Genomic DNA, 25,638 nt, shown 5'->3' with positions numbered 1-25,638 from the left:
AATGGACCAAGAGAGGCTGTGGGCTTCCCTTTTATCCACCCAAGATGTGCTCTTTGGGACTGCTCTCTGTAGTTGCCTTGAGCCACACAGCTTATGATAAATAAATCATCAATTACATATTCACACCCTGACAAAGACTGACACATACACACACACACACACACACACACACACACACACACACACATCAATCACATATTCACACTCCCAAGACTGACACACACACACATACACACCCACACAGATGCCGTACCTCTCCAGGTGACACACCCACACAGATTCGATCCACAGCTGGATGTTTACGTCCTTGGTACAGCTGGAGAGAGAGAGAGAGAGAGAGAGAGAGAGAGAGAGAGAGAGAGAGAGAGAGAGAGAGAGAGAGAAAGAGAACACAACTTGGAACACAAATAAAGCTTCTCATTGATGGATTTCTGCTTTGTATGTGCAAACAAATAAGCTTAAGTGTATGTTGAGTCGGTTCCCAGGTGTATCTCGGTGCTAACAAATGAGCATAAGTGTGTGTGTTGGGTCAGTTCCCACATGTACCTTGGTGAGGTTCCTGATCTGCAGGATGTCACTGCTGCTGCACCCGGTGTGGAGGCGCTCCCTCTCCTTGGCCACGTCCACATCCTCGTCCACCAGAGGGGGCTGTGGGCGGTCAGGCATCCTAGAGAGAGAACACGGAGGACAGGAGAGATGATATGGTTTGTTAAAGGTGTGCTTTACAAAGTGGTTTCGCACTGAATATGTAAAACACATTCATTCATATATCATTAGCAAATTAATGTTAATTAATGTCATTGGTTACCTATGTAGACTCTAGACTCATTTAATTGTCATTTCACTAATAGAATAATATACTAATAAAGTGTGTAGTGTACTGAGGAGCTCACATAAACATAAACACATTCTAATTCACGGCACAGTTTTCTGACACGTCCACTCACCAGTGCGTGAGGAAGAAGTGGTACTGGACGAGGATGTTGATGGTGAAGTAGATGAAGCCCTCGATAGCCATGAAGAACAGGTTCTTTCCCAGGAAGTCCCAGCTGAAGGGGTCAAGACTGAAGTCCTCCCCTGAGGACACACAGGAGTGACCGTTGGGTTTGGGATCCATAGGATACTCTGGGAGGCTCCCCACACACTGAGCATAGGAAACTATGTCCCTTCCTTACTACAGTAATTCCCTGTGTATTAGCCACATTGTGTATAAACCGCAGGACAGTGTTTTATGCAAATTAAAAAAGACAAAGTCATATATTAGCCACACCCGTGTATTAATCGCAGTGCCCAATAACCAAGTTGTTCATAAGCAACACATGAAATATTCAATGCAGTAGTCTTCTTAACAAAAGGCAATAACTTACAGGATGGCAGAAAAACAACTGCTTGCTATTCTTGTCAGCGTACACCCCACTGCGCTAAACAAACACTGAAACAAATACACTGACTCCCTCCTTCAGTTTACATACTGATTCTCAGTCAATGATCCCTGTGTGTGGTTGTTTTAAATGAAGGAAAATTGTCAACTGACAAATGTAGTCGTCTGCTATGAAATGAGACAAAAGTTAAAAAAGATGGCAAGCTAGTCAGAATCCTGTCTGCTGAGCACTTACAACAGCATTCTTGTTAGTCAGATAATAAGACATGTAATCTATTTTAAATACATGTAATCTATTTTAAATCTACTCTTGAATTCTAAGTATGTTCTGTGTACTCACTCTTATTTATAAGGGACTCTGCGTACAGAGCAGAGACTATAGTATTCCTAGTACATCCTTCTGTTGGAATGAATGAACCACGATTTTACCAACTATTTTGGTAGCATACTCATCATTAAGATCACACAGTCAAGGAATAAACTGCACTGAAAAGTCTGATAACAAGAGAAAAGTCTGATATCAAGTCTAGTGCTCCTGACGTTGTCAAAAGGGCAGCAGACCTTCCTGATATTTTCATACTTTTCTTCTTTTTTACAACTCTCTTATAAACACATGCAAACACGACACCTTATTACACTCCATCTTCGTGTATATCTCTCTCTCTATCTCTCTCTTTCTCTCTACTCAAGGGTATCAAGGACTTATCAAGGGAAGAGATTTCTGTCGATTTTTCAGCTACTGGAGCCCTTCCAAATGCTGCCACTATGGTGCAAATCTTTCACAGAGCACCACTGACAAAGCCTGGCTCCCCACGCCTGTACAGAGTCGGATTTCCATGGCCATCGGCTTGCGCCAGGGATACTCTCCTCTGAGTGACATCGCCGAGGGGGCCCTGGGGTTGGGTTTGGGTTGCTCACGGCATTTTTGCAGGGGCAACCAATGAGAGCGTGTGTGTGTGGGGGGGGGGGGGAGCAGGTGGGAGGGGGTTGGGGTGATGGAGTTGGTTTGGGGGAGGGTGGGTGCTGGGGGTAAAGGGGTCTTACCGAAGCGCGCATAGACCTCAGTCACCGCCTGGTTCATGGCCATGTCAATGAGCCCTCGGCCCAGGCAGAAGTGTGGGAAGACCAGTAGCGCTTTCTTCAGGACCTGGTTGCACTTGTAGAGAGCCTGCAGTGGACACACAAACAGAGAAAGAGACAGGTGGGGTCAACAGGGGAGTCAACAACAGAAGAGTAGAACAAAACCTTCAAAAATGGAAAACCAATGTAACAAAACACATCATACATTATTTATAACATCATTTCCACAGAGTAATAATGTTAGAAAATACAGCCTTTTGACTGATTCTCATGAGGAAGGGGACATGAAAGAGTTGAGTGTGTGGTGTGTGTGTGTGTGTGTGTGTGTGTGTGTGTGTGGTGTGTGTGTGTGTGCGTGCGTGCGTGTGTGTGTGTGTGTGTGTGAGTGTGTGTGTGTGTGTGTGTGTGCGTGCGTGCGTGCGTGTGTGTGTGTGAGTGTGTGTGTGTGTGCGTGCGTGCGTGCGTGCGTGCGTGCGTGTGTGCGTGCGTGCGTGCGTGTACACACTGCCGTGCTGTCAAACAGATCCAGGATGAAGGTGATAGCGCTGCTGTTGATGCCTATGAAGAGGTTGATGCTGGACAGAGACACGTAGGCCGTGCTGGGGACATTGAACACGTACGACAGGGGATACATCATGGGTGTCACGGACCATCTGGAGGGAGGGGAAAAGAAAGAGAGAGGGAGTTTGTAGACGACAAAACCACCAGTGCTCCAGTAATTCAAGTACTATTGTGATTTATATAGCTAGTGAACCAGCACTTGTTTTGACAGGAGCTAAAGATGGATTGAGCACTGCAATAGGCCATGAGAACATATAGGGCAAGAATGATTATACACTGTACTGCAAGGCTTATTTAATGAGACAATGCCCACCATCAACCATAAAGTCCCAACCTGGGAATGGCCTAATTCATTTTCTAGAATGTTATAGAATTTGTAATTGCCCCTAAGGCAACTGTTGCCCCCAGTGTACATCCGATAGGGTTAGTGATGGCTGCCTGTCCAGTGATGACAGAGATGAGAGTTCTGCTTCACCAGAGAGAAATGACAGTCCAGCACCGGAGACTGATAAATGACCTCCTTAAATACCCCACCATACACAACCCTTCAACAGAGCAGCGTGTCACCGCCACTGACATTCATCTTCTTAGCAAGTCACCCCCTGAGAGCTCACATTAGAGCACATAGCATGGACCATAGTGACCAGCTGGAGGGCTTGGCCAAGATCATGTGAACCACTGTAAGCATGAGGCCAGATGGAGTACCCCCTCACTTAGTCAAGAAATGGAACAATGATCTAGTTTTCACCCCTCATCTCCATTTATGATTAACTATCCATTGCCTTTCAATTTTTCAACCTGAGGTCTAATATAATCATAATTATATGGCATACACATTAGAAAACTCATTAGCAATTTAATAATAACGCTTTAGGTGCTCGCAGGAGTCAAAAAAGCACTATATAAATGCAGTCCATTTACTATTTACCATAATCAAAGGTTTTGTATATTGGTGGGCAGTTTTGCAGCCTAGGAATTCCACTTCAGTTCATAGATAGATAGATAGATAGATAGATACTGTAGATAGATAGATAGATAGATAGATAGATAGATTGATTTTATTGTCTGTCCCAAACAGTGCCAGAAATGTTCCTTAGACATTAGTTTTCCATTTCTCAAATTTAAGAAATTATGAACAGATCTGATATCATAATCATCATTAAGTGGAATTATTGCAATTTACAGAACACGAGGTTTGAGCTATAGACCACATGAATCATACCAATCTCACCCGTAAAGTAACAGCAGGGCGATGAGGGCGTTGAGGTTGGCGGGCGAGGTGTAGCACTTCTTATCAAAGGCCATGAAGATGGCCACCACCATGCCTGCACTCACTGAGTAGTTCACCTGATGAAGACAAAATGAAAACCGTTCCTGTTTGCCCTGGGACCTGCTGTGGGGAAGGGCACAATAACAACCTCCAGATCCCACACCCTCGGGAGCCCTCAGGAGCCCTCAGGATGTCCCAGAAGCAGCTCAAACAAAAACAAACAAACAAAAGACCAGACATCTGTTTTGAATGGAGTCGGTGTGGTCCAACTTGCCAGACTGTTCCCTGGTGCGTTTGTGTGTGTGTTTGTGGCATGTTGCTGTGCGGGGGGCCCACTGACCATGTCCCAGAAGAAGTTGGCCGTCCAGTAAACCATGGGGCTGACCCCACTGACGAACTGCAGGTGCTTGGCCTGGGTCACCCGCTCCTGGATGAGGTAGAGTACGAAGCTGGCCGGCACAAAGGACATGGCAAAGATCACGCAGATGGCCACCATCGCATCCACCGATGTACTGAGACTGATGGACAGAGAGAGGGATGGGCAGAGAGAAGGATGGATGGAGAGAGAGATGGGCAGAGAGAAGGATAGAGAGAGGTGGGGAGAGGTTATCAGACAGATAAAAACGTGTATAGGACACTAATTTGAATCCGCAGCACGCACTATATACAGCTATCATGTTGCAGTCACTATATAGAAGAGCAGGCGGCAAAAGCAATATTTGCTGATTTATTGACAAGTCGCACAGTGCAATGTAGTAGAAATTAGTTGAGTAATTTGAAGGGTTTTATCTAACATCTAGAGAAACATGACTTTAATGAGGTTGACTTTAAATGAGTTTGCAATCTCTGATTTTCAGAAGTTTAATGGAAACAGTGCCACTTCAAAGGATTCATGTACTTAGCACGTCCTTGTCTGTGCACTGACCCAACAACGTTTGTGTGTAGTGTGGTGTTAAGTGGTATTAAATTAGCAAAATATTTTACCCAGTTCATTAAATTAGCATTCATTTGTGCAATGCATTGCACATTGTGTGTCAGACAGACAGAGCCCATAGTTATACAGTACGGTACGGAATAACACCAGCACTGCATGTCTATGCTATCACAATTCTATTCATTTCTCTGAATATGGAAACAAACATATTTCTGGACATATACAAACATAACCCAAAATGCTAACATGTTCCATATTGAAAAGCCTACTGTATACTGTAGGTCCATTTTAAAGAGCCTTTGGGGAAACTGTCATTTGAGACATAATACATTCATGAAGGTACCAGACACATACACTGTGACTTCCGAGAGCTGCTCCTTGGTGAGGTTCAGGGGGTGGTTGGTGACAGTGATGCCATACTCTGCTAGGTTGGCACTGTTGGGCAGATGGGCTCTCAGGATGGCATTGTTAGCCACATTCATGAAGGCCACCATGGCATGCCAGCCTTTGTTGTTGTACCACACCTACAGAAAACAGGGACCATGAATTTTACAGACAAACTATATGAAAGTATAATACCACTGTATTGATATATACACTACCGTTCAAAAGTTTGGGGTCACTACGTCCTTTTTTTTATCATTAATGTTGTAAATGACTGTTGAAGAAGGACATGGATGATCTTTAACGCAATTTCTAAACTGCCCATTATCAGCAACCATTCATCCAATGTTCCAAAGGCAAATTCTGTTTACAAATTTGTTATAATTTTGAACGGCAGTGTACCTGTATGCATGCATTGTGTACAGTACTGGTATACTTGAATTTCCCCTTTGGGGATCAATAAAGTATCTATCTATCTATCTATCTATCTATATAATATAAGATATTGCATATCTCACCTTTACATTGTATTCAGTCTCCATGTATCTTAGAAAGGTTCCAATCTCCTTTAGAGTGAGTTTGGAATATTTTCCCTGTGAAAAAGACACAGATACAGAGGACTGATCATCTAGGAATAACATTATTTACAATATTCATTTCTACATACACACTAACTGAGATAGCTAGTTGTCTCATTCACTGACAGACACACACACAAACAAAACACACACACACACACACACACACACACACACACACACACAGAGACACACAAACACACTCACACGCGCGTGCACACACACACACACACGCACACACACACACACACACATACCCCTGTGATATTGAGCAGGCGTCCTAACTGGGCTGCTGTGTCCTGGATTGTTTTAGGTTCTACGTCCAGGACTGGAAGCTGACCTCCCACAGAAATGCCTCCATACCTGCCAGGACAATAGCACATCACTTTTTAAAAAAATCCCGCTCAGGTACCACTAGGGGGCACTCTAGGACCATCTGTAAAAAGTTGCTGTAGGAAGCCAAGGGACTCAAATGCGTACCTTTGTTCATTCACCCAATATTTGCTTTTCAAACTGTGGATAAAAGAACACTCAGGGTCATTGAAGCACAAGGGTCATTTCCCCCTTCAGAGTACACACACACACACACAGAGGGGTTGATACAGTGGCGATTCTAGACATTTTTAACAAGGGTGGCCCTAGTGGGGCACTGATTAATTCAAGAGTGGCATGAGGCAAAACATCCAGATAAATAGAAACAGGCTCAAGATGTTAAATTAGCACAAATACATTAGGAAAACCATGCACCAAACACCATACTTATCAATTGAAGGACAAAGACCATACTCTCACATACTGTAAAATGTCTTTGTATTTGAATGGGCATTTGAATAAGTTGTCCATCAATGGGTTATGCTGAGCTAAAACAAATTCCATCATGGGGACATTAAAATATATTTTATTATACTATATGGCTATCTATGGCCATCTATTTTTGTATCTGTTAAAGAGCTATAACAAAGTAATCCAAAATCAACAAACACCTCTCAACTGAATGCTTAAAATACTTTTGAATGAAACAGGAATGAAACACCAATTAAAGACTAACCTTAATCTAATCATAACGTTGCATTCATAATGCTACAGACCCTAAGGCTCAATCCCATTTGTTATTCATCCCCTTCCCCTAGCCTACCCCTTGTCCCTCGAACCAGAGTGGCAATACATAGCCTAGGGGTGAGAAATAATATTCCCCTTGGATATAGGACACCATGCACTAACCTATAGGGGACAACTGGGATCAAAACACGTTTTAAATACACGTAATTAAAAAAGAGACCACACCGAAAGTTAATATTTTGTCACTAGCAATAACTTACATCTGCCTTTTGTCAAATACAGTTGCACTTTCAGCTCTGAACAAAACCGTTCAGGAATTCTTTAAGCAAAAGTGGAACGTGCACAATGTTTCATTTATCCCTCCTGGCGAATAAACCAGGCATGGGGGACGAAATAAACATACAGTTTAGCCTAAGCTACGTAAACTTCCCAAAATTTAAATATTTCACAACAAATCCTTGACTGGTTGAATGGTCACCAGAATTCATATCGCTACCTGTAGCCTAGCCTAGATGCGACGAGTGTTTATGAGTGAGCTTGATGAACCATAAATGAAAAGTTGTCTTAACATTACATTAGGACCAGGCTTGGAATTTCATAATTTTAGGGGCAAGGCCACTTGGCCTTCAGTTGGGCATGTTTGGCAGGGGTCACAAAGGCCACACGTCAGGGCACCAAGGCCAAAGTTAACTATAGTAGAAATGATCAAAGTTGTATTTAGCCTATTCACAGCAGTAGACCTGCATCACTGTATGAAACATGACAAAAACATGAAACATGACATATTACATAGAACTGTAAATCATCTGATTTTAATATTTACAGATATCTAGGCTGTATTTAACATTTATGTTTTATTTGGCCTGCTATGAAATTTAAAGCCCAAAGTTGGAGACATGCATGTAGAAATTTGCTGCAAATTCAAAACCGGATTACTCTGGAATTGCTATCTGTACAGGGGGATGCTTTACACCTTTGTGTTCGGTAAGGTCGGTTTATTCTGATATAATTGTGTGTATTGTTTGTATATGGGAAAAGTTCGCAAATCATTCCACCGAGATGAATGGGTAGGGAGATGGGCGCAGAACTGTATAATAATATGATTAAATTAAAGTTACTTTTCTCGCGAACCGTTTATCACAGCAACTAGTGGCTAACATCGTTTAAAAGCTAAGAAAAAGCTCTTTCATGTGATGTGATACATGTAATGTCTGTGATGAGCTACTTCGCGAGTAGTTCAACAGAGAAGAATGGGTGAATGTGGACGCTCTTTCTTGCCGTGCGCTGTCACTTTCTCCACTGCGTAAAATACTAAATTAATTTGCACTATGAATGCTAAGATTATTTTGACAGGCCATAAATGAAAATCGCTATTAGTCGGATGCAAAGCAGAATATTGAAAGAAGGAAGCACCAAGGCCACAGTGGCCTGTGAACCTCCGATTTTCAAACCTGATTAGGACAGTATATTTTACTAAAGTAGGCCCACAGTTAACACAGTTAATGACCTAGCAAATGTTGGCTGGGCAGGCTAGGTACAATAAGCAGGTAGTAAAATTAGTCTAGGATGACGTGATTCAACAAACGCTACTTGTGTGTGTGATTAGATAGGCCTAAATAGGCACTGGCGGATGCGATAGGTAAATAGATATCTTTGCGTGTTAGCACAAGCAGTAGCCTGTAGGCCTAAACTCACATGCTAAAAGTCATGTGTAAAGGCAAGCGTCTTTGCCAAGTCTGTCTGACACTTCAAACTAGCGCTGCGTCAAGAAAGGTCCCGCCTTAGACCGTCATAATGGCCAATCGTAGACTAGGATTTCGGGGTGGCACCTGGGGTGGCCAATCGAATTTCAAGGATGGCTTGTGCTACACAAAGCCACCCCTCTGGCTCCGCCCCTGGGTTGATAAGGACTTAAATCAGCCTGGTGAACACAAGCACCATACCTGGTGCTGATCAGGGTGGGATATGTCTTCACCAGATAATCAGAAATATTTCTGCCTGTCAAATCCAACAACACATCCCCCGTGGACTGAATCCTCTGCAAAAAATACAAAACTCGAAAAGTGAAAATCAATTAGATGTTAGCAGGTCTTTACCACTTTGCATATCTTTGCAATTTGAACTTGAGTATGATATTTAATTAAGACACAGTTATTCATTAAACATTTCCATCAATGTTTACTTAGCTGTATTTACATATTTTGTGTGTGTGTGTGTGTGTGTGTGTGTGTGTGTGCGTGTGTGTGTGTGCATGTGTGTGTGTGTGTGTGTGTGTGTGTGTGTGTGTGTGTACGGCAGGCAGTTCACCGTGCATTCTGTGCATGTGTCTCCTGCTGTGTGTGTAGTGTGTGTGTGGTGTGTGTGTGTGTGTGTGACCTGTGGCGGGGGCAGTCCTCCGGCTCCTTCTGGGCAGACAGGCATCATGGTGAGCTTGCTGGCCGTGCTGCACTGGCAGCCGGGTGAGGGCCGCAGCTGTGTCCACTCTGGTCCCTCCAGCATCTCGATCAGAGCGGGGTTGACCAGCGGCATCTCCCACTCTGTGGTGATGTTATTACAGGGGAAGTCCCTGGTAGGAGAGAGTGGGCAGATTAAATACAGAGGTCATCATCATCATTCACATGACCAGATGCCATGGCATTATAGGACAAATGACACAACACATTCACAAGGACACTACAATATACACACCAATATACTATATACTAAACTATATGCTACACTCTACTTTACTCTACTATTCTATCCTATCTTATACTATAGTATACTATACTGTATATTAATTCAATTATATTAATAGTACATGCTGCAGAAGCTACTACAAACAAAGAATCAAACACCTGCAGGTGATTTACAAAAAGGCCCAGAGCATAAAATACTGGCAATAGAATCAAACTCAAATGCCTATAGTGTTGATGACTTATCTAAATGCTGGCTAGAGCTTGTTGTAGCGCCGTACTCACTCGAGGGGCTCGTCTGTCATGCAGCGTGTCCCAAAGCCAGGCTTGTTCAGCAGCACGTCTGCAAAGTACCTCATGCCAGGATCCTGGGCCCTCTCGTTGCTAACACATGGCCATGAGAGGGAACATGCAGCTCACTTTACATCCAATCAGCATGACCATTCAATTCACTTCAAGCAAGTACACTTGTATTTGACCCTATAGTGTTAATACATGTGTATGTCACATACTGTATCATAAACTGTGACAAACACATAAGTATGGTGATCTGCGATCTTTCGACTGTGAGATGCAACTGAGGAAAATGCGCAAAAAAAATGCAACAGTCTGGGTTAGGGGTCTTTCCTAACTGAGAGGCTGGGCTCACCTGAAAAAGGTGAACTGCCTGCCGTACATCCACGGCGTGAGGGTCAGACTGGCGTACTCTCCAAATGGAGGGACAATCAGGGTGAACATCAGCGAAACACACACAAAGCTGGCAGGAAGAACAATCTGTGGGAGGAATTAGACTCAATGTGTAGTTGACAAAGCAGAATAAAATGCACTGAGTCCATTTTTGTATTGTATTGCCCATCATTTGAAACATACAACCATCTGAATAGGAATGCATTCCTTGCTAATGATGGCCACATGCTGATTTTTGCATTGTATTGCCGATCATTTGAAACATACAACCATCTGAATGGGAATGAAATCCTTGCTAATGATGGCCACATGCTGATGATGGCTTAGGACCATCTTTTGACATGGTCCAATAAAGACTTACTGAGAGCAAACGCTTGAGAGTGTGGTTTTATACTTCCATTCCTAATGTATAAGTATAAGTACTCTTTTGATCCCATGAGGGAAATTTGGTCTCTGCATTTATCCCAATCCGTGAATTAAGTGAAACACACTCAGCACACAGTGAACACACAGTGAGGTGAAGCACACACTTATCCCGGCGCAGTGAGCTGCCTGCTACAGCGGCGCTCGGGGAGCAGTGAGGGGTTAGGTGCCTTGCTCAAGGGTACTTCAGCTGTGCCTACTGGTCGGGGTTCGAACCGGCAACCCTCCGGTTACAGGTCCAAAGTGCTAACCAGTAGGCCACGGCTGCCCCAAATAATGCCTTCTCTTCATCACTATTGACCCATGAATGTCCGCCCCTGTGCTGTGTACCTGGGCCAGGAAGTCTTTGCTGGAGCGCGTGGCATGGTGGAACCTCTTGATGAGCAACGCGATGAACTGCTTGATGATCAGACACACTCCCTTGACCTGCGTGGAGCCTCGACCCTCGCCGCTGACCAACCGCCTTCTCTGCCCGTCCTTCCCCTTCGCCTCCTCTGTTTGGGCGACGGCAAAACATCAGACAGAACATGACTGATCTGACAGCAGTCTCTCCAAAAACGGGCAATGCCTCAACGCCTACCTCAACAGAGCGGACTTCATTGAAACACTCATCTACTGCAGTTTTCAGGTGCTGTGACAAGCAGCAAGTCGTAGCAGACCCTCCAACCAGCATACTGTAACGCATCCCAGCATACTACACTCCAGCATGCTACTCAACAGCCTTTTGAGATCCACCGGACGCTTACACTAGAGGCTTGGTCGAATGCAAGATTAAAGGCCTACTGGCTAAAACGTAGCAGGAACTGGATCATAGTCAGGGGTTGGCACTACTTACAAAGCTATGGTGCAGTTTGGTATAGTAAAATACAGACATACATGTATGATGCTACGTGGTACCATTTATTTTTCAAGGAAGTCTATGTCGTATAATAGTGCTGTACGTCACATATGATGACATACAGACAAGCTACCAATGAACGAATGGGATAAATGGTGGTTGCTGTGGATGGCAGCTGGGGAGAGACCTCCCCTTCACCAGCCGAGGCATCAGCTAAGGGGACCATCACCTGCTGCCCTAACATCCACTGCCACCTTGTTGCTTGGCAACACGCGGCGCTTAGGCAGCATCATGCTCTGGGCTGTATGGTGCACAGTCAGCGTCAAGAGATGGACCGGGTTACAGTGACAGGACACACAGGGATGGCAGCCAAAGGACAGAGGAATCGACAGGAAATATACATCAATGGACAGGATTGGAAGGAATGTAAACACATTATTCATACATAGGTCTGTCACAAACACACCATGCCAAATCACAATAGGAAAGACAAAGGAAATCTCTACCATAAACATACTGTTTGGAAGAGCAAACTGACCCATACCTGGAGCTGCTTTGCCAAGGTGCGCCGTCTCTTCATCAACTGTAACCTTCAAAAATATCTTCAGAAAACACAGAAACGTCTTCATGAATACTTAGTGCTGAATTAGTCGTACTTTTAACTTAAGCAGAAAACCACATCAATGGGACCTCTCAATTCCCCTCTTTCTGTAATTCAAGCAGAGGTGTGTGGATAAACATACCGTATTTTCCGGACTATAAGTCACACTTTTTTTCATAGTTTGGCCAGTCTTGCGACTCAGGTGCAACATATATATATATATATATATATATATATATATATATATATATATATATGTTTTTTTCCTCTTCATGAAACATTTTTTGACTGGTGCGACTTATACTCCGGTGCGACTTATAGTCCGGAAAATACGATACTTGGAAAGCCAAACTAAGCAAAGCTGGATGACTGTCCAGCCTTGACCCGCTATGCTACATAACTAGTACTCCCAGCCCTTTGATCACAGTAAACATATTTATCTGATGGAGTTTCTAATAGCAGAAATAGGAAGAGGGAAGTGGAGGAATTGAGTTGTTGGGCGGTGGGGCGGTGGTAGTGTAGTGGTTAAGGAGCTGGGTTAGCGTGCAGTAGCCTGAAAGTTGTCGGTTCAATTCCCGGCTTCCACCGGTGTGCACTTGAGCAAGGCACTTAACCCCAAGTTGCTCTGGGGACAATGTGATCCCTTGTAATATAGCTGACATATGTAAGTCACTTTGGTCAAAAAGTGTCTGCTAAATGTAATGTAATGTAATGTAATGTAAATATCAGCTGCAGAGAGAGGGTTGTTTTGTGAAGGTCAATCACCTCCTCGAGGGACGTGTCGGACACTCCGAAGCTGCTGAGGCCCATGTCGGAGAGGGTCTCCTCCAGCTCACGGAACAGGCTGGCGTAGGCGCGGTGCTTGAAGCCCCGGTGGGGCAGCAGGTAGGTCAGCTCCTGTCCGATCTCCTCCATCAGATGGGCCTCAGGGACGTGGTGGTGCACTAGGGCTGTGATGGCCACCACATCCCCTGTACATAACACACACACACACACGCACGCACACACGCACACACGCACACGCACAAACACAAGCACACATGCACACACACACACACCCACACGTGCACAGGCACAGGCATACATTCAAAACCACACACACAGACAGCATTCTTTTAAAACCATATATTTCCAAGATGGATATGCCTGGAGAATATTAGGCTTGACATGTTCTAATCATATTAAGAAGACATGCAGTACAGTACACAATGACTTAAGCTCAGTTTCAGATCCTGAGAGGTCTGCAGTTCCAGATCCTGAGAGGTGCTTAGGGGACCAAAGGGAATACTGAGGAATGAGGAACTGAGGAATAACTAGAAATACATGGGAAAGGGGGAGTCCTGGCACATTCAGTAATATACTGGCTAACACCGAGGGCTACGTCACAGAGGGCTATTTCAAAATCTAGATCTAAATATACACATATGACTGTGACATTATCATACAGACTTATGGCTGGTTTTCACTGCCAATTGTGTCTGAACAAAGCCCAAACCAGAGGTCCCACAGTAAATCTGACCCATCTGACCAAATTAGACTGACCCATAAAGCATTCAGTTTTATTTTAGGTTACTGGTTTTCTCTGGTTTGGTGTTTTTGGGTGTTCTTTCTGACTAAACCCATCTGAAGACTACAGATCCTCCTTTGTTGTGACAGCTGAGTAGAGAGTGGCTAGGCCGGTCAGCTCTCAGGGGTCAGGACAAAGGGACAACACTCCTACCTTCCATCTGTCTACGAGGCACCACAGGCTCAGCTAGGACGCCCTCTTTAAACTTGGTGCAGAGCGAGCACTTACACGAGCACTCCTCAGTGCAGTCACACTGCCCCTGCAACACAGAACAGCACAGGGGGTGAAGGCTAGCTTGGGAAAGTCCTGAGGTGATGGCAAATGATGAGAAGTATTGCAGACACACATTTTACTTCTTTACTTCTTTATTTGTGTCCACAATTCAGAGTAAATATTACATAAGGACACAATTTTGATAGGTGCAATAATTACAAGATTAGATTCAGTCTCACAAAGATTCAAAGATTTAGATTCAGTCACACAAACGTAAACACATGCACACCCACACCCACCCATGTACACACACAGGCGCACACACACACACACACACACACACACACACACACACACCTCATTCTTGATGCGTGGTGGCTCGTCCTTCATACGGCGCACCAGTGTGAGGTAGAAGCCGGCGCCAAAGCGCTTCTTGAGGAAGAGCGGTGAGCCGCAGCAGTGCAGGCGGCCCTGCGAGATAATGGCCACGCGGTCACTCAGCAGGTCCGCCTCGTCCATGTGGTGCGTGGACAGGATCACTGTACGGCCTGCAAGTTGAAATAAAATGATAATTTACAATAATAATTACAGTAATTATTAATAACTACTAACATTTAAAGGACCCAATACAACTGAAGTGCTGTTTCCTGATGCGACCAGCAGGGGGAGCAAGGGGGCTACCTGTGCGGTACTTGAGCAACAGGTCCCAGATGGAGCGGCGGGAGTAGGGGTCCACTCCTGACGTGGGCTCGTCCAGGAACACCACCTTCGCCCCGCCAACAAACGCCATGGCAACGGAGAGCTTCCTCTGCATGCCACCTGATAAGTGAGCAGATCCTCAGAAGAGGCCCACGGCAGAGGCCGCATCATGAACAGCACACTCATCACAACATGACACCGAGGACAGGTGACTTAAAACAGGAAAAACAGGAAAATAGCCTACAAATGAGTTTGGATTTGTGAATGCACACTGCCTACCCAGGTTCTGACCTTACCGCACGTGACTGGGTAATTATGAGAGACTATGTGATTTATTTGACCATTTATGTCACCCAGCAAGAAGAGCAGCAATGTTAAAGCGAATGAAATGTACACACAGCTAGAACATAATTAGGAGATCTGATGCCGAAGATACCAGCTTGTTGGATCCACTGAAACTGAAATCTTCTCAGTTACTGTAATACAATCCCAATTTAAACACAGACATTTAGGCACATAAGTCTTTTAACATTCATTAGATGAAACACTGTCCTGTACCACGAGAAAGCCAGGCAACTGTGTATTTTAGGCTTACAGGTCTACAGAGGACACAGGCGATAGCTGCACAACTATCTATCTGACCGTTACAGGGCTAGTGGGAGCCACACAGCGGTGTGTTTTTCAGGGATACAAGACTACAGGTGACCCAGGTGGGAGTGTGATGCCCACCTGAGAGGTTCTGGGCCTCCTCGTCCCTCTTGTGCGGAAGGCCCAGGTCCTCCAGCATGTTCTCCACCTCCTCCTGCGCCTCCGGCAGAGGCCTGCCCTTCAGCAGCGAGTAAAACAGGATGTGCTCCGCCACCGTCATGCTACAGAGAGAGGGAGAGAGAGAGAGAGAGAGAGAGGGAGAGAGAGAGAGAGGGAGAGAGAGAGAGAGAGAGAGAGAGAGAAAGAGAGAGAGAGACAGAGAGAGAGAGAGAGAGAGAGAGAGAGAGAAAGAGAGAGAGAGGGAGAGAGAGAGGGAGAGAGAGAGAGACAGAGAGAAAGAGAGAGAGAGAGACAGAGAGAGAGAGAGAGAGAAAGAGAGAGAGAGGGAGAGAAAGAGGGGAAGAAAGAGAGAAAGAGAGAGAGAGAAGGTGAGAAGGAGAGAGGCAAAGAGATAGATTCAGCATTAGAATGAAGAGAAGAGAATGTGAAGTGAATTTCAGCACAAATCAAGAGAAAGAGAAAGCTGGTAAAATTAAGGTGGAATAGAAATATTACGATAAAGGGTCATTCACACCAAGAACGATAACGATAACGATAACTATTAACAAATATCGTTCTCGTTAATATGAATGACGACATTCACACATAAACTATAACGATAACGACATGAAGAACAATATCGTTGGGGACCACTTTCAGAACGATTTTGAGAACGATTAGCCGTCACATTCATTAACACAAGGAGAGACTATGTTTATCGTTGTTCAGTGTGGACGCTTTTTATCGTTATGGTTATAGTTATCGTTATCATTCTTGGTGTGAATGACCCTTAAGATAGGGCAGCGTTCTGACAACGACGTAAAGAAACTAGACATTCTATCCATGCAAACACTGGGCCCTGTGGTGTTATCAGTGAGGATGAAGGGCACCCACTTGTTGAAGAGGATGTTGTGCTGGGGACACATGCCCAGGGACTGGCGGATGGCGTCCATGTCTGTGCGGATATCATTTCCATAGATGAAGGCCGTCCCAGAGGTCGGAGGGAACATCCCAGTGAGGATGGACCTGACATTGAAAATGACACAGGCTTGCACTTTCTCTTACTCTCACAAGGATGCAAGACTGCCACAAAAAAGTGCAACTGTTAAAGTTGGTCAGTGTTTTGAAGTTATTTGCAAAGATAGTGAGCAATTTTTGGTAGTCAGCAAAAGTGATTCATTTTGAAACTTGAAACAGCTGAACAAGTACACACTTTTTCTTTACAGTCCTTATTGGTAAGGAATTGTCAATGAAATCATCTACCCATTTTACCCATTTCAATAACCTAATCACCTCATAGAAACGTAGGGCTCTAAATTAAATGAAGGCCAATGTCACTTAGTCTCCTGCATAAACTAAAGCCATTGTGTTACATGTGAGAAAACTATGCTGGTCAATTTGGCTTGTTGCCAAACTTCAGTACCTGTCATTTAGAATCCTATATTATTTTTTTTATCAGAAAACCTTGCCAAATATAAAAACAGTTTCAGAAAAAAGAAAAACTGCCTAAAGGCTCCATCATTATCTCTTCAGTTGTACCCCCCTGGTTCAAATCATTTGGTCCACACAAGTCAAGCCTGTCTGATGTCAACCACAAGTAATGATGTCAACGAACCAGTAATGTCAAGTCATTCATAAGTCAAACTGTCAGGTGCCGAAGACCTGCTAGAAACATTACTGTCAGATGAGAGCAATTTTGTTACAGGCATCCATACAGTATGCAAGAGACATATTCATAGGTCACAGGCTTGTTTCAAATATAAATCATAACTTCAGTGAGGCTTTTGAAAGGTCAACATGAGTTCAGTGGCTGATATTCAGGAAAGGTGTGTGCTTGTACTAGGCTGCATATCTCAATGCATACTAAATATTTCTTCCAGTGTGTGATGTTAATCTGTTTGAGTGTCACTGTGTGTATGTGTGTGTGTGTGTGTGTTTTTGTGACCCTCACATGGTGGTGGTCTTGCCGGCCCCATTGTGGCCCAGGAAGGCAGTGATCTGACCCTCGTAGAAGGTGATGCTGAGGCCGTCCACAGCGGGCCGGGCACTGCCACTGAACACCTTGACCAGGTCCTGCACACTCACGCCCACCACCAGACCCGTGGGCTCGTCCTCAAAGTACGACTTCCCTGGGAGAAGAGACACAACGGGTTACGGTGTACAGAGAATAAATACATCTAGCTGCTCTCTCTCTCTCACACACACACACACACACATATATGTATATATATACACACACACACAAAAAACAGTAATGACTGTTTCAACTCATTTTGACCATGAAGTGCAGTGACCATTATATTCATACTCATGCATCACTATAACCTTTGCCTTTTTTTTCTTTTTGTGTCCATGTCCCGGCAATGCTACATACTCTCTCTTTCATGCTTTCCATTTTTACACTCCATGACCTTCTCATAACACACATTTTGTTAAGTAGCACTTGTTTCCCATATTGAAGTTAAGGTCAGTGGGCAGCCAACGTAGCCCAGGCTATCTTCCCCTATCAGAGAACCCACACTAGCCATTCATTCCCCTGGCTATGAGAGGGACACATTGTAATTCCAGGCAGATGACCTCCTCCACACATTCCATTACACTTCCAGTGCAGCAAACGGATTGTTACGCTTTAACTTCCACAAAGCCAAGGCAGAGAAAGGGATTTAGCGCAGCAGAGAGCAGAGGACCTGGGAACCATCAGAGAGATAGAGGGATGAGGAGGAGGAGGAGGAGAGGAGAGGAGAGGAGAGGAGAAGAGAGGAGAGGAGAGAGGCATGGCGGCGACAGCCGTGGTTGAGTAGCGTGAGATCAGTGGAAAGGAATGCCTTTCGCTCGAGGTGGTGGGAGCACCTCCGTTTTACATTAACCAGCATTCTTACACACACAAGCACACAGACACGCACACGCAAACACTCACGGATACACACACACACACACATAAAACACACACACCGGGCCTACAGTGTTGCAAGTGAGAGCAAACACACTCTCAAGGGCACAAACTTCCCACAAAACCTCATATTTCCTGGCTTGAACAGTGGTGTGTGTGTGTGTGTGTGTGTGTGTGTGTGTGTGTGTGTGTGTGTGTGTGTGTGTGTGTGTGAGAGAGAGAGAGTGTGTGTGTGTGTGTGTGTGTGTGTGTGTGTGTTTGTGTGGGTGTGTGTGTGTGTGTGGGTGTGTGGGTGTGTTTGTGTGGGTGTGTGTGTGTGTGTGGGTGTGTGTGTGTGTTTGTGTGGGTGTGTGTGTGTGTGTGGGTGTGTGTGTGTGTGTGTGTGTGTGTGGGTGTGTGTGTGTATGTGTGTGTGTGTGTGGGTGTGTGTGTGTGTGTGTGTGTGTGTGTGTGTGTGTGTGTGTGTGTGTGGGTGTGGGTGTGCGAGGGTGTGTGTACCAGTCCTGGTGGGAATGGAGGCCCTTATTGCCTTTTGTTTCAGACTTCACCTGAAGCGCAGTGCAACACCCCGTGACTCAGGCCCTCTCTCCTAAACAACATCCCAGCTCAGGTGTCACCTTCACCTGTTATTAACACACCGGTCAACCCCAGCCTTGCCCAAGCAGTACCCAAACACACCAGCACATCCAGGCCCTTCCTAGGCTCAATGTCAATGTCAATGTCAATTTTATTTATAGCGCATTTACAGACGGCTTAGCCGCACCAAAGTGCTTCACAGTAAAGTGCAATAAATAAATACAGGAAGGCACAAAAACAAAAAGGGCTACAGTTAAAATAAATTAAGAAATGCAGAAAAAGGAACATTTAAAACTAAACACTGGGGCATAAAGGGAGACACTGGCCAAAGGTGGTGGTGAAAAGAGGTGGCTCTTTAAAAGGGACTTAAAAACAACTTTGCTCGACTGACTCAGACGGCCGTGGCGTACCTCTCTGCTCCTCGGACAGGTTGTGGTACGCCTCCTCCTCCTCCTCCTCCTGCTTCCGTAGCTGCTCCTCGCGCTCCTTCTCCAGCTTCTCCAGCTTCTCCCGAATGTCCTGGTGCTTGCAGGAGCCGCGTCTCTCCTGGTCATTTGCCGCGGGCTCTGGGCATGGAGGCTTGGGCGCTGGCTCCACAGGGGCCTCCTTCGCCAGGTTATCAAAAGCCGGTTTCTCCTGCGGGACCTTCTTGTCTAAAACTAAGAGGAGCACAGGTGGCAGTCACAGTGTCATGGTCGTGATCATGGTGTCATAACACCTCTACAAGATTGTGAACAGCTTCACTACTTAGTCCATAACAGTCAAACCTGTATACCAGAACACCACATTCATTATGAATGCTGACGGTGTGAGCAGTGGTGTTACAGTCCTACATTGGCCTGACACAGTAATGCATTACTTATCTACACAATACTCACTGGGCGCAAGCGGTTCCAGGCCTAACCAGTAAGAGGGCTGGACGAAGAAGTAAAATGGCCGCCCGATGCCGTATTGTCCTGATAACGCAGAGAAAGGACAGTCAGCAACGCACCAACTTTCAAATAAACTGGACACTGACCCCAGTGCTGGGGTGAAATGTGAATGATGACCAGAAACAATGATCAGAGCATTGTTTAAAACAGTTTCGGAAACGTCATACTACAAGCGTAGTGTACAGGCTCAGGCTCTGACCAGGTGAGGTGACTGGACTGTGTGTGTACAGGTTCACATACATTGCTGTGTGTAGTCATCTGTTGACACTCTCCTGGAGAATCCCTAAGTGACTCCTCAGGCCTTACATGAATTCCACACTGACATCTCAATCTATCTTTCCAGGAATGCTGCTACCTTATCCTGCTATTTAAGGGGCCTGTATAATTAGATGAGATCACTGCTGGCTTAGTCATAAGAACACTGTTGAACCTGCTACGTACCGTAAAAATATCTGGCTTTGGAGATGCACCAAAGATAGCACGATACGTAACATAAAAATATGGATCCATTTCTGTTGTTGGTTGTGGTATTGTTAATCGCATCGATTTTTATGGAAACAGGCATACATTCTCAGTTCCCACCTGTCACAAGGGAAGTCAGTCTGGCGTATCTAGTCTTTCTAACGACAGTTTCTAACAACAGTGTTGAGCTAGATAGATAGATAGATAGATAGATAGATACTTTATTGATCCCCAAGGGGAAATTCAAGCTCCTGTCTGCTTGTGAACGTGCTGCTTCACCAATCACCTGGGAATACGTTGTCCAGGTACCAGGCGAGCAGGGCGTAGATGACCGTGTCCAGGCCCAGCATGGCAATGGAGGTCTGGAAGGAGAACTCGTCCCCCTCCAGCGGGCTGGTCTGGATGTTGTTCCACTGCAGCCCCAGACCCTGCTCCTCGTAGCGAGACAGGTACTCTGTCCCGAAGCCAAACGCCACCTGAGACAAGAGACTCTGGCAGGCAGGAATGCAGAGAGAGAGACAGAGAGAGAGAGAGGAGAGAGAGAGAGAGAGAGAGAGAGAGAGAAGAAAAGAAAGAAAGAAAGAAAGAAAGAAAGAGTGAGTGAGTGAGTGAGTGAGTGAGTGAGTGAGTGAGTGAGTGACAGTGAAAAACAACAAAAGAATGTTCATTTAAAAGCAAATTTGCAAGAGAGGTGATTGAAGCAATAGCACTCATTCAACAAGTTCATTCACACCTTTCTTAGCAAACACTCATTGTGTAATCCCTGGCTGTTGTGTTGTGTTGCATTGTGTAAGTGGACCGTCTACACTAGCGTCGACTGTACCAACCAGCTCTGTGTAATCCCCCTGGGACTCCACGGCAGACACGTCAGCCCTTCACTTTAACATTCACACACGTCTCGTGTGATCACTCATCAGCCCGTTTCCTCATGCCTGTCAAGAATACTGTAACTCTTCTGTCAACACTGGACTGATGCTTGACAGAGTGCCTGCTCCAGCCTTCAAAGAGCACTGTTGTTTGCTCCACTCAAACAGAATGTAGAACAGTTCAGCACAAAAATCATATATGTGCCCCTTAGCAATAATAGGGCCTATTGTTATTTCATGTGTGTGTGTGTGTGTGTGTGTGTGTGTGTGTGTGTGTGAGGGTGAGTGTGTGTGCAGTGAGAATGCACACAGTGCACACACCATATCACAAAAGGGCCATTTTGAAATCACAATGGAACAGTTCCATATGCTAAGACACTTGATATGTATGGATTATGGCCAAGATGGGGATAGGATCTTTAAACACACACACACACACACACACACACACACACACACACACACACACACACACACACACACACACACACAGACACACACAGACAGACAGACATCATCCACCTCTCTGGCCCAGGCCTGGAAAACTGAACTCCAGCTTCAGAAGGTTAAAGTTCAGTCATGTGTCACTTCAAGTAAAAGGTAAAAGAAAGAGATCCGCACACCATACAGCTCTAACACACAGCATACAGCTCTAACACACAGCATACAGCTCTAACACACACCATACAGCTCTAACACACAGCATACAGCTCTAACACACACCATACAGCTCTAACACACAGCATACAGCTCTAACACACACCATACAGCTCCCTTGAAAGGTTTTTTATGTGATGTGCAACGTTTTCGAGCCCGAGGAGTAGCCCGAGGAAGAGCCAGGGGCTCGAAACGTTGCACATCACATAAAAAGATCACTCTCTCATTACTTTTTACTTTCCCTGCCTGAAGCAGGGAGTTTTCCAGCACCCTCACAGGCGTCTATGGCCCAGCGCTCCACACACTCACAAACATGAGCTTCATGTCCTTGGTGATGCGGTCCTGCCAGGCGAAGCACAGGATGTGCGGCAGGTAGAGTGTGAAGTAGACGATGCCGCTGCACGCCGCCGCCAGGTTGGCCTTGTTGAAGAAGACGCTCATCAGGAAGCACTGCATGATGGTCGCCGTGGTGAACGCCAGCAGGAAGAGGAAGAGGATGAAAGGGTCGCTGTAGTTCAACACCTTCCCGCCCTGAGAGAAGGATAGAGAGAGAGAGAGACATTCATCTATTCTGTCAACAGTGAAAAAACTATGGAAAAAATGTTTTTTGGTATTCAGCATTATTGCCACTAGGGGTCACTGTAGCATGTTGAAATCATCATTGTCACCATTATTGAATCAGATAAACTATTCAGTGTAGTCGTAGTGACTTCTTTGATTTCCTAAAATCAGTTATTGTTCTTGTCATTTGTACTATTAAGCTTCACGACCCTCTAGTGACTGAGCTTCATGACCCTCTTGGGCCATGGTAGGGTCGCAGACTGCCTCACCATGATGATGGCGGTCAGGAGGGCAGTGCTGGCAGCCATGACGATGAAGCTGTCGATGAACCAGGTGGACCAGATGACGCCGTTGGTGACGCCCATGGTCTTGAGCGTCTCCTGGAGCCGGAGCTCCTTCTCCAGCACGATGCTCTTGACGATCATGGAGGCAGAGTAGACCCAGGCCAGCACCATGAAGATGGGGAAGCAGCGGCTCAGAGTCAGCATGAAGCTAGAGAGGAGAGCGGAGGAGAAGAGAGGAGAGGAGAGGAGAGGAGAGGAGGAGAGGAGGAGAGGAGGAGAGATGAGAGGAGGAGATGAGAGGGGGATAGAGGAGTGGAGAGGAGAGGAGGAGAGGAGGAGAGAGGAGAGGAGAGGAGAAGAGAGGTGAGGAGAGGAAGGGAGAGGAGAGGAGAGGAGAGGAGGAGAGGAGGAGAGATGAGAGGAGGAGATGAGAGGGGGAGAGAGGAGTGGAGAGGAGAGGAGGAGAGAGCAGAGGAGAGAGGAGAGACGAGACGAGAGGAGAGGAGAGGAGAAGAGAGGAGAGACGAGAGGAGAGGAGGAGAGAAGAGAGGAGAGATGAGAGGAGGAGATGAGAGGGGGATAGAGGAGTGGAGAGGAGAGGAGGAGAGAGCAGAGGAGAGAGGAGATATGAGACGAGAGGAGAGGAGAGGAGAGGAGAAGAGAGGAGAGACGAGAGGAGAGGAGGAGAGAAGAGAGGAGAGATGAGAGGAGAGGAGAAGAGAGGAGAGATGAGAGGAGAAGAGAGGAGGAGAGAAGAGAGGAGAGATGAGAGGAGAGGAGAAGAGAGGAGAGATGAGAGGAGAAGAGAGGAGGAGAGAAGAGAGGAGAGATGAGAGGAGAGGAGAAGAGAGGAGAGATGAGAGGAGAAGAGAGGAGGAGAGAAGAGAGGAGAGATGAGAGGAGAGGAGGAGAGACGAGAGGAGAGGAGGAGAGACAAATGGAGAGGTAAGGAGGGGAGAGAAGAGAGGAGAGGATGATGAGAGGAGGAGAGACGAGAGGAGAGGAGAGGAGAAGAGAGGAGAGGATGATGAGAGGAGGAGAGACGAGAGGAGAGGAGAGGAGAAGTGAGGAGGGGATGATGAGAGGAGGAGAGGATGGTGAAAGAGGAAAAGGAGGGATCAAAGAAGATGGGTGGAGGCAAGAAGAAGATGCCAGAAGAGAAGGAAGGAAAGGGGGAGCACAGGGACAAGTTCACTGCACTGCAGTACACTGCTGCTCAAAGGAGCACAACCTGGTAGACACGTGTGGAATTCATTTAATGTTGGTCTCACAGGTCATCCACATAGCACGGGTAGGGCATCTGCTGCAGATAGATTCCCAGAGGCCACTCCTTCCCTGTGTGCGTCTTGATGACCGCATGTTCCACCATGTCCTGCAGGTAGGCAAACCCTCCCCACACATAACGCAGGTCGTCCATGGCGTTGGCCCTGGGACCTGGATCCCAGTATCTGAGAGACAGGACATCACCAAAAGAAGTGTGTGTGTGTGTGTGTGTGTGTGTGTGTGAGAGAGAGGGAGAGAGAAAGGGAGACAGACAGAGAGAATATACTGGTAGATAAGCACAGCTTACTAGATGATAAGACGTAACCTAATAAAGTACTGTTACATTCATCCAACCAACCTGTCCTTGATCTTATTGGTGCGTTCCACCACATCGATGTCCATGCGGATCTTGAACTTGACATGCTGGGGTATATCGGTGGTCCACGGGTACACCTCCTCAAAGACCAGCCCTGCCCACAGCTTGCTGTCCTCCAGCAAGTCCAGTGCGTAGTAGGTGAGCTCATCCTCGCTGGTGGCAGCGTTGAACTTGTCCAGCACCAGGCACTGCTCCACGGCGGGAAAGGGGGGGGGGGGGGGGGGTGAAGGGGAGATATCGGTGACAGGCTAAAGGAAATGCACACACAAGCTTGATATGTTCCATGCACAAACACACCCACACAAATATTTCACAATCAAATTTACTTTTAGAACTTTTAGAAGGGAAGCCATAGACACTATGCAAGTGTGTATGAGTGGATCGCTTGCTCTCTCTCTCTCTCTCTCTCTCTCTCTCTCTGTCCCTCTGTGTGTTTGTGTGTGTGTGTGTGTGTGTGTGTGTGTGTGTGTGTGTGTGTGTGTGTGTGTGTGTGTGTGTGTGTGTGTCTATGTGTCTGTATTTATTTATGTCTGTGCACATGTTTGCACGCACATAAGCATGTGTGCAGGTTAGCAATGTGCCTGCCAGCGCAGAGACACAAACAATGGCCGTGCCAGAGTTGCTCGCCCCGTGGCCCGTTCCCGTGACACCTCAATAGAGCACTCAGATGCCACGGCGACCATGTCCAATCGGCCCCGCTACACCCAGGGGAGGCCCCCTCGCAGTGGGGGGGACCCCAGAAAACATCCCTGCACTGCGGGCCCAAACAATGCGCTAAACATTAGCACATTATGCTACGGAGCAGAGCAAGCTATCCCCCTTTAATTGATTGCTTGGATAGGGGGCTGTTTCTGGCCTTTTTTCTCCCCTCTGGCAACCAAAGCGGACAGGAACCAAAGGGAGGCTTTCGAGGGCCACCAGAGTCCACCAAGGGTCTGCTCTTTACAGGGGGAGGGAGGGTGGGGGCCGAAAGGGCCCGGGCAGGCCCAACTGACAGCTGTACCTAATTGGTCGGCATGGACCAGAGCTTGTCCTGTCAGGCTGAAGGGGCTTTGAAGGGGCCTGGGGACAAAA

The 25,638-nt window shown here is 46.1% G+C and overlaps 1 protein-coding gene across 2 annotated transcripts in view; it reads right to left on the bottom strand.

The window, feature by feature from the left end:
* Positions 1-25,638, bottom strand: part of abca4a (ATP-binding cassette, sub-family A (ABC1), member 4a) — a 53,265-nt gene that overhangs the window by 4,956 nt on the left and 22,671 nt on the right. Inside the window, exons 13-43 of one of the 2 annotated variants that reach the window (XM_042068242.1) lie at positions 24,547-24,752; positions 24,197-24,373; positions 22,911-23,133; positions 22,390-22,611; positions 20,844-21,048; positions 20,042-20,119; positions 19,574-19,822; positions 17,649-17,826; positions 16,592-16,723; positions 15,680-15,819; positions 14,933-15,070; positions 14,609-14,799; positions 14,192-14,297; positions 13,237-13,442; positions 12,415-12,472; positions 11,363-11,526; positions 10,572-10,696; positions 10,208-10,306; positions 9,624-9,813; positions 9,191-9,285; positions 6,669-6,701; positions 6,446-6,551; positions 6,129-6,203; positions 5,581-5,750; positions 4,633-4,810; positions 4,254-4,369; positions 2,967-3,114; positions 2,426-2,549; positions 948-1,077; positions 547-667; positions 254-316 (exon numbers count right to left, since the gene is read on the bottom strand). In XM_042068242.1, the coding sequence (XP_041924176.1) occupies positions 254-316; positions 547-667; positions 948-1,077; positions 2,426-2,549; positions 2,967-3,114; positions 4,254-4,369; positions 4,633-4,810; positions 5,581-5,750; positions 6,129-6,203; positions 6,446-6,551; positions 6,669-6,701; positions 9,191-9,285; positions 9,624-9,813; positions 10,208-10,306; positions 10,572-10,696; positions 11,363-11,526; positions 12,415-12,472; positions 13,237-13,442; positions 14,192-14,297; positions 14,609-14,799; positions 14,933-15,070; positions 15,680-15,819; positions 16,592-16,723; positions 17,649-17,826; positions 19,574-19,822; positions 20,042-20,119; positions 20,844-21,048; positions 22,390-22,611; positions 22,911-23,133; positions 24,197-24,373; positions 24,547-24,752 (4,446 nt within the window). The remainder of the gene's footprint in view (positions 1-253; positions 317-546; positions 668-947; positions 1,078-2,425; positions 2,550-2,966; positions 3,115-4,253; positions 4,370-4,632; positions 4,811-5,580; positions 5,751-6,128; positions 6,204-6,445; positions 6,552-6,668; positions 6,702-9,190; positions 9,286-9,623; positions 9,814-10,207; positions 10,307-10,571; positions 10,697-11,362; positions 11,527-12,414; positions 12,473-13,236; positions 13,443-14,191; positions 14,298-14,608; positions 14,800-14,932; positions 15,071-15,679; positions 15,820-16,591; positions 16,724-17,648; positions 17,827-19,573; positions 19,823-20,041; positions 20,120-20,843; positions 21,049-22,389; positions 22,612-22,910; positions 23,134-24,196; positions 24,374-24,546; positions 24,753-25,638) is intronic. The other variant, XM_042068243.1, reaches the window with a different exon arrangement.

Source organism: Alosa sapidissima, chromosome 17 (genome assembly GCF_018492685.1).
Source record: "Alosa sapidissima isolate fAloSap1 chromosome 17, fAloSap1.pri, whole genome shotgun sequence".
Classification (NCBI taxonomy): Eukaryota; Metazoa; Chordata; class Actinopteri; order Clupeiformes; family Clupeidae; genus Alosa; species Alosa sapidissima.
The sequence above is the reverse complement of the archived record's forward strand: the minus strand, read 5'-3'. Positions and strand labels throughout refer to the sequence as shown.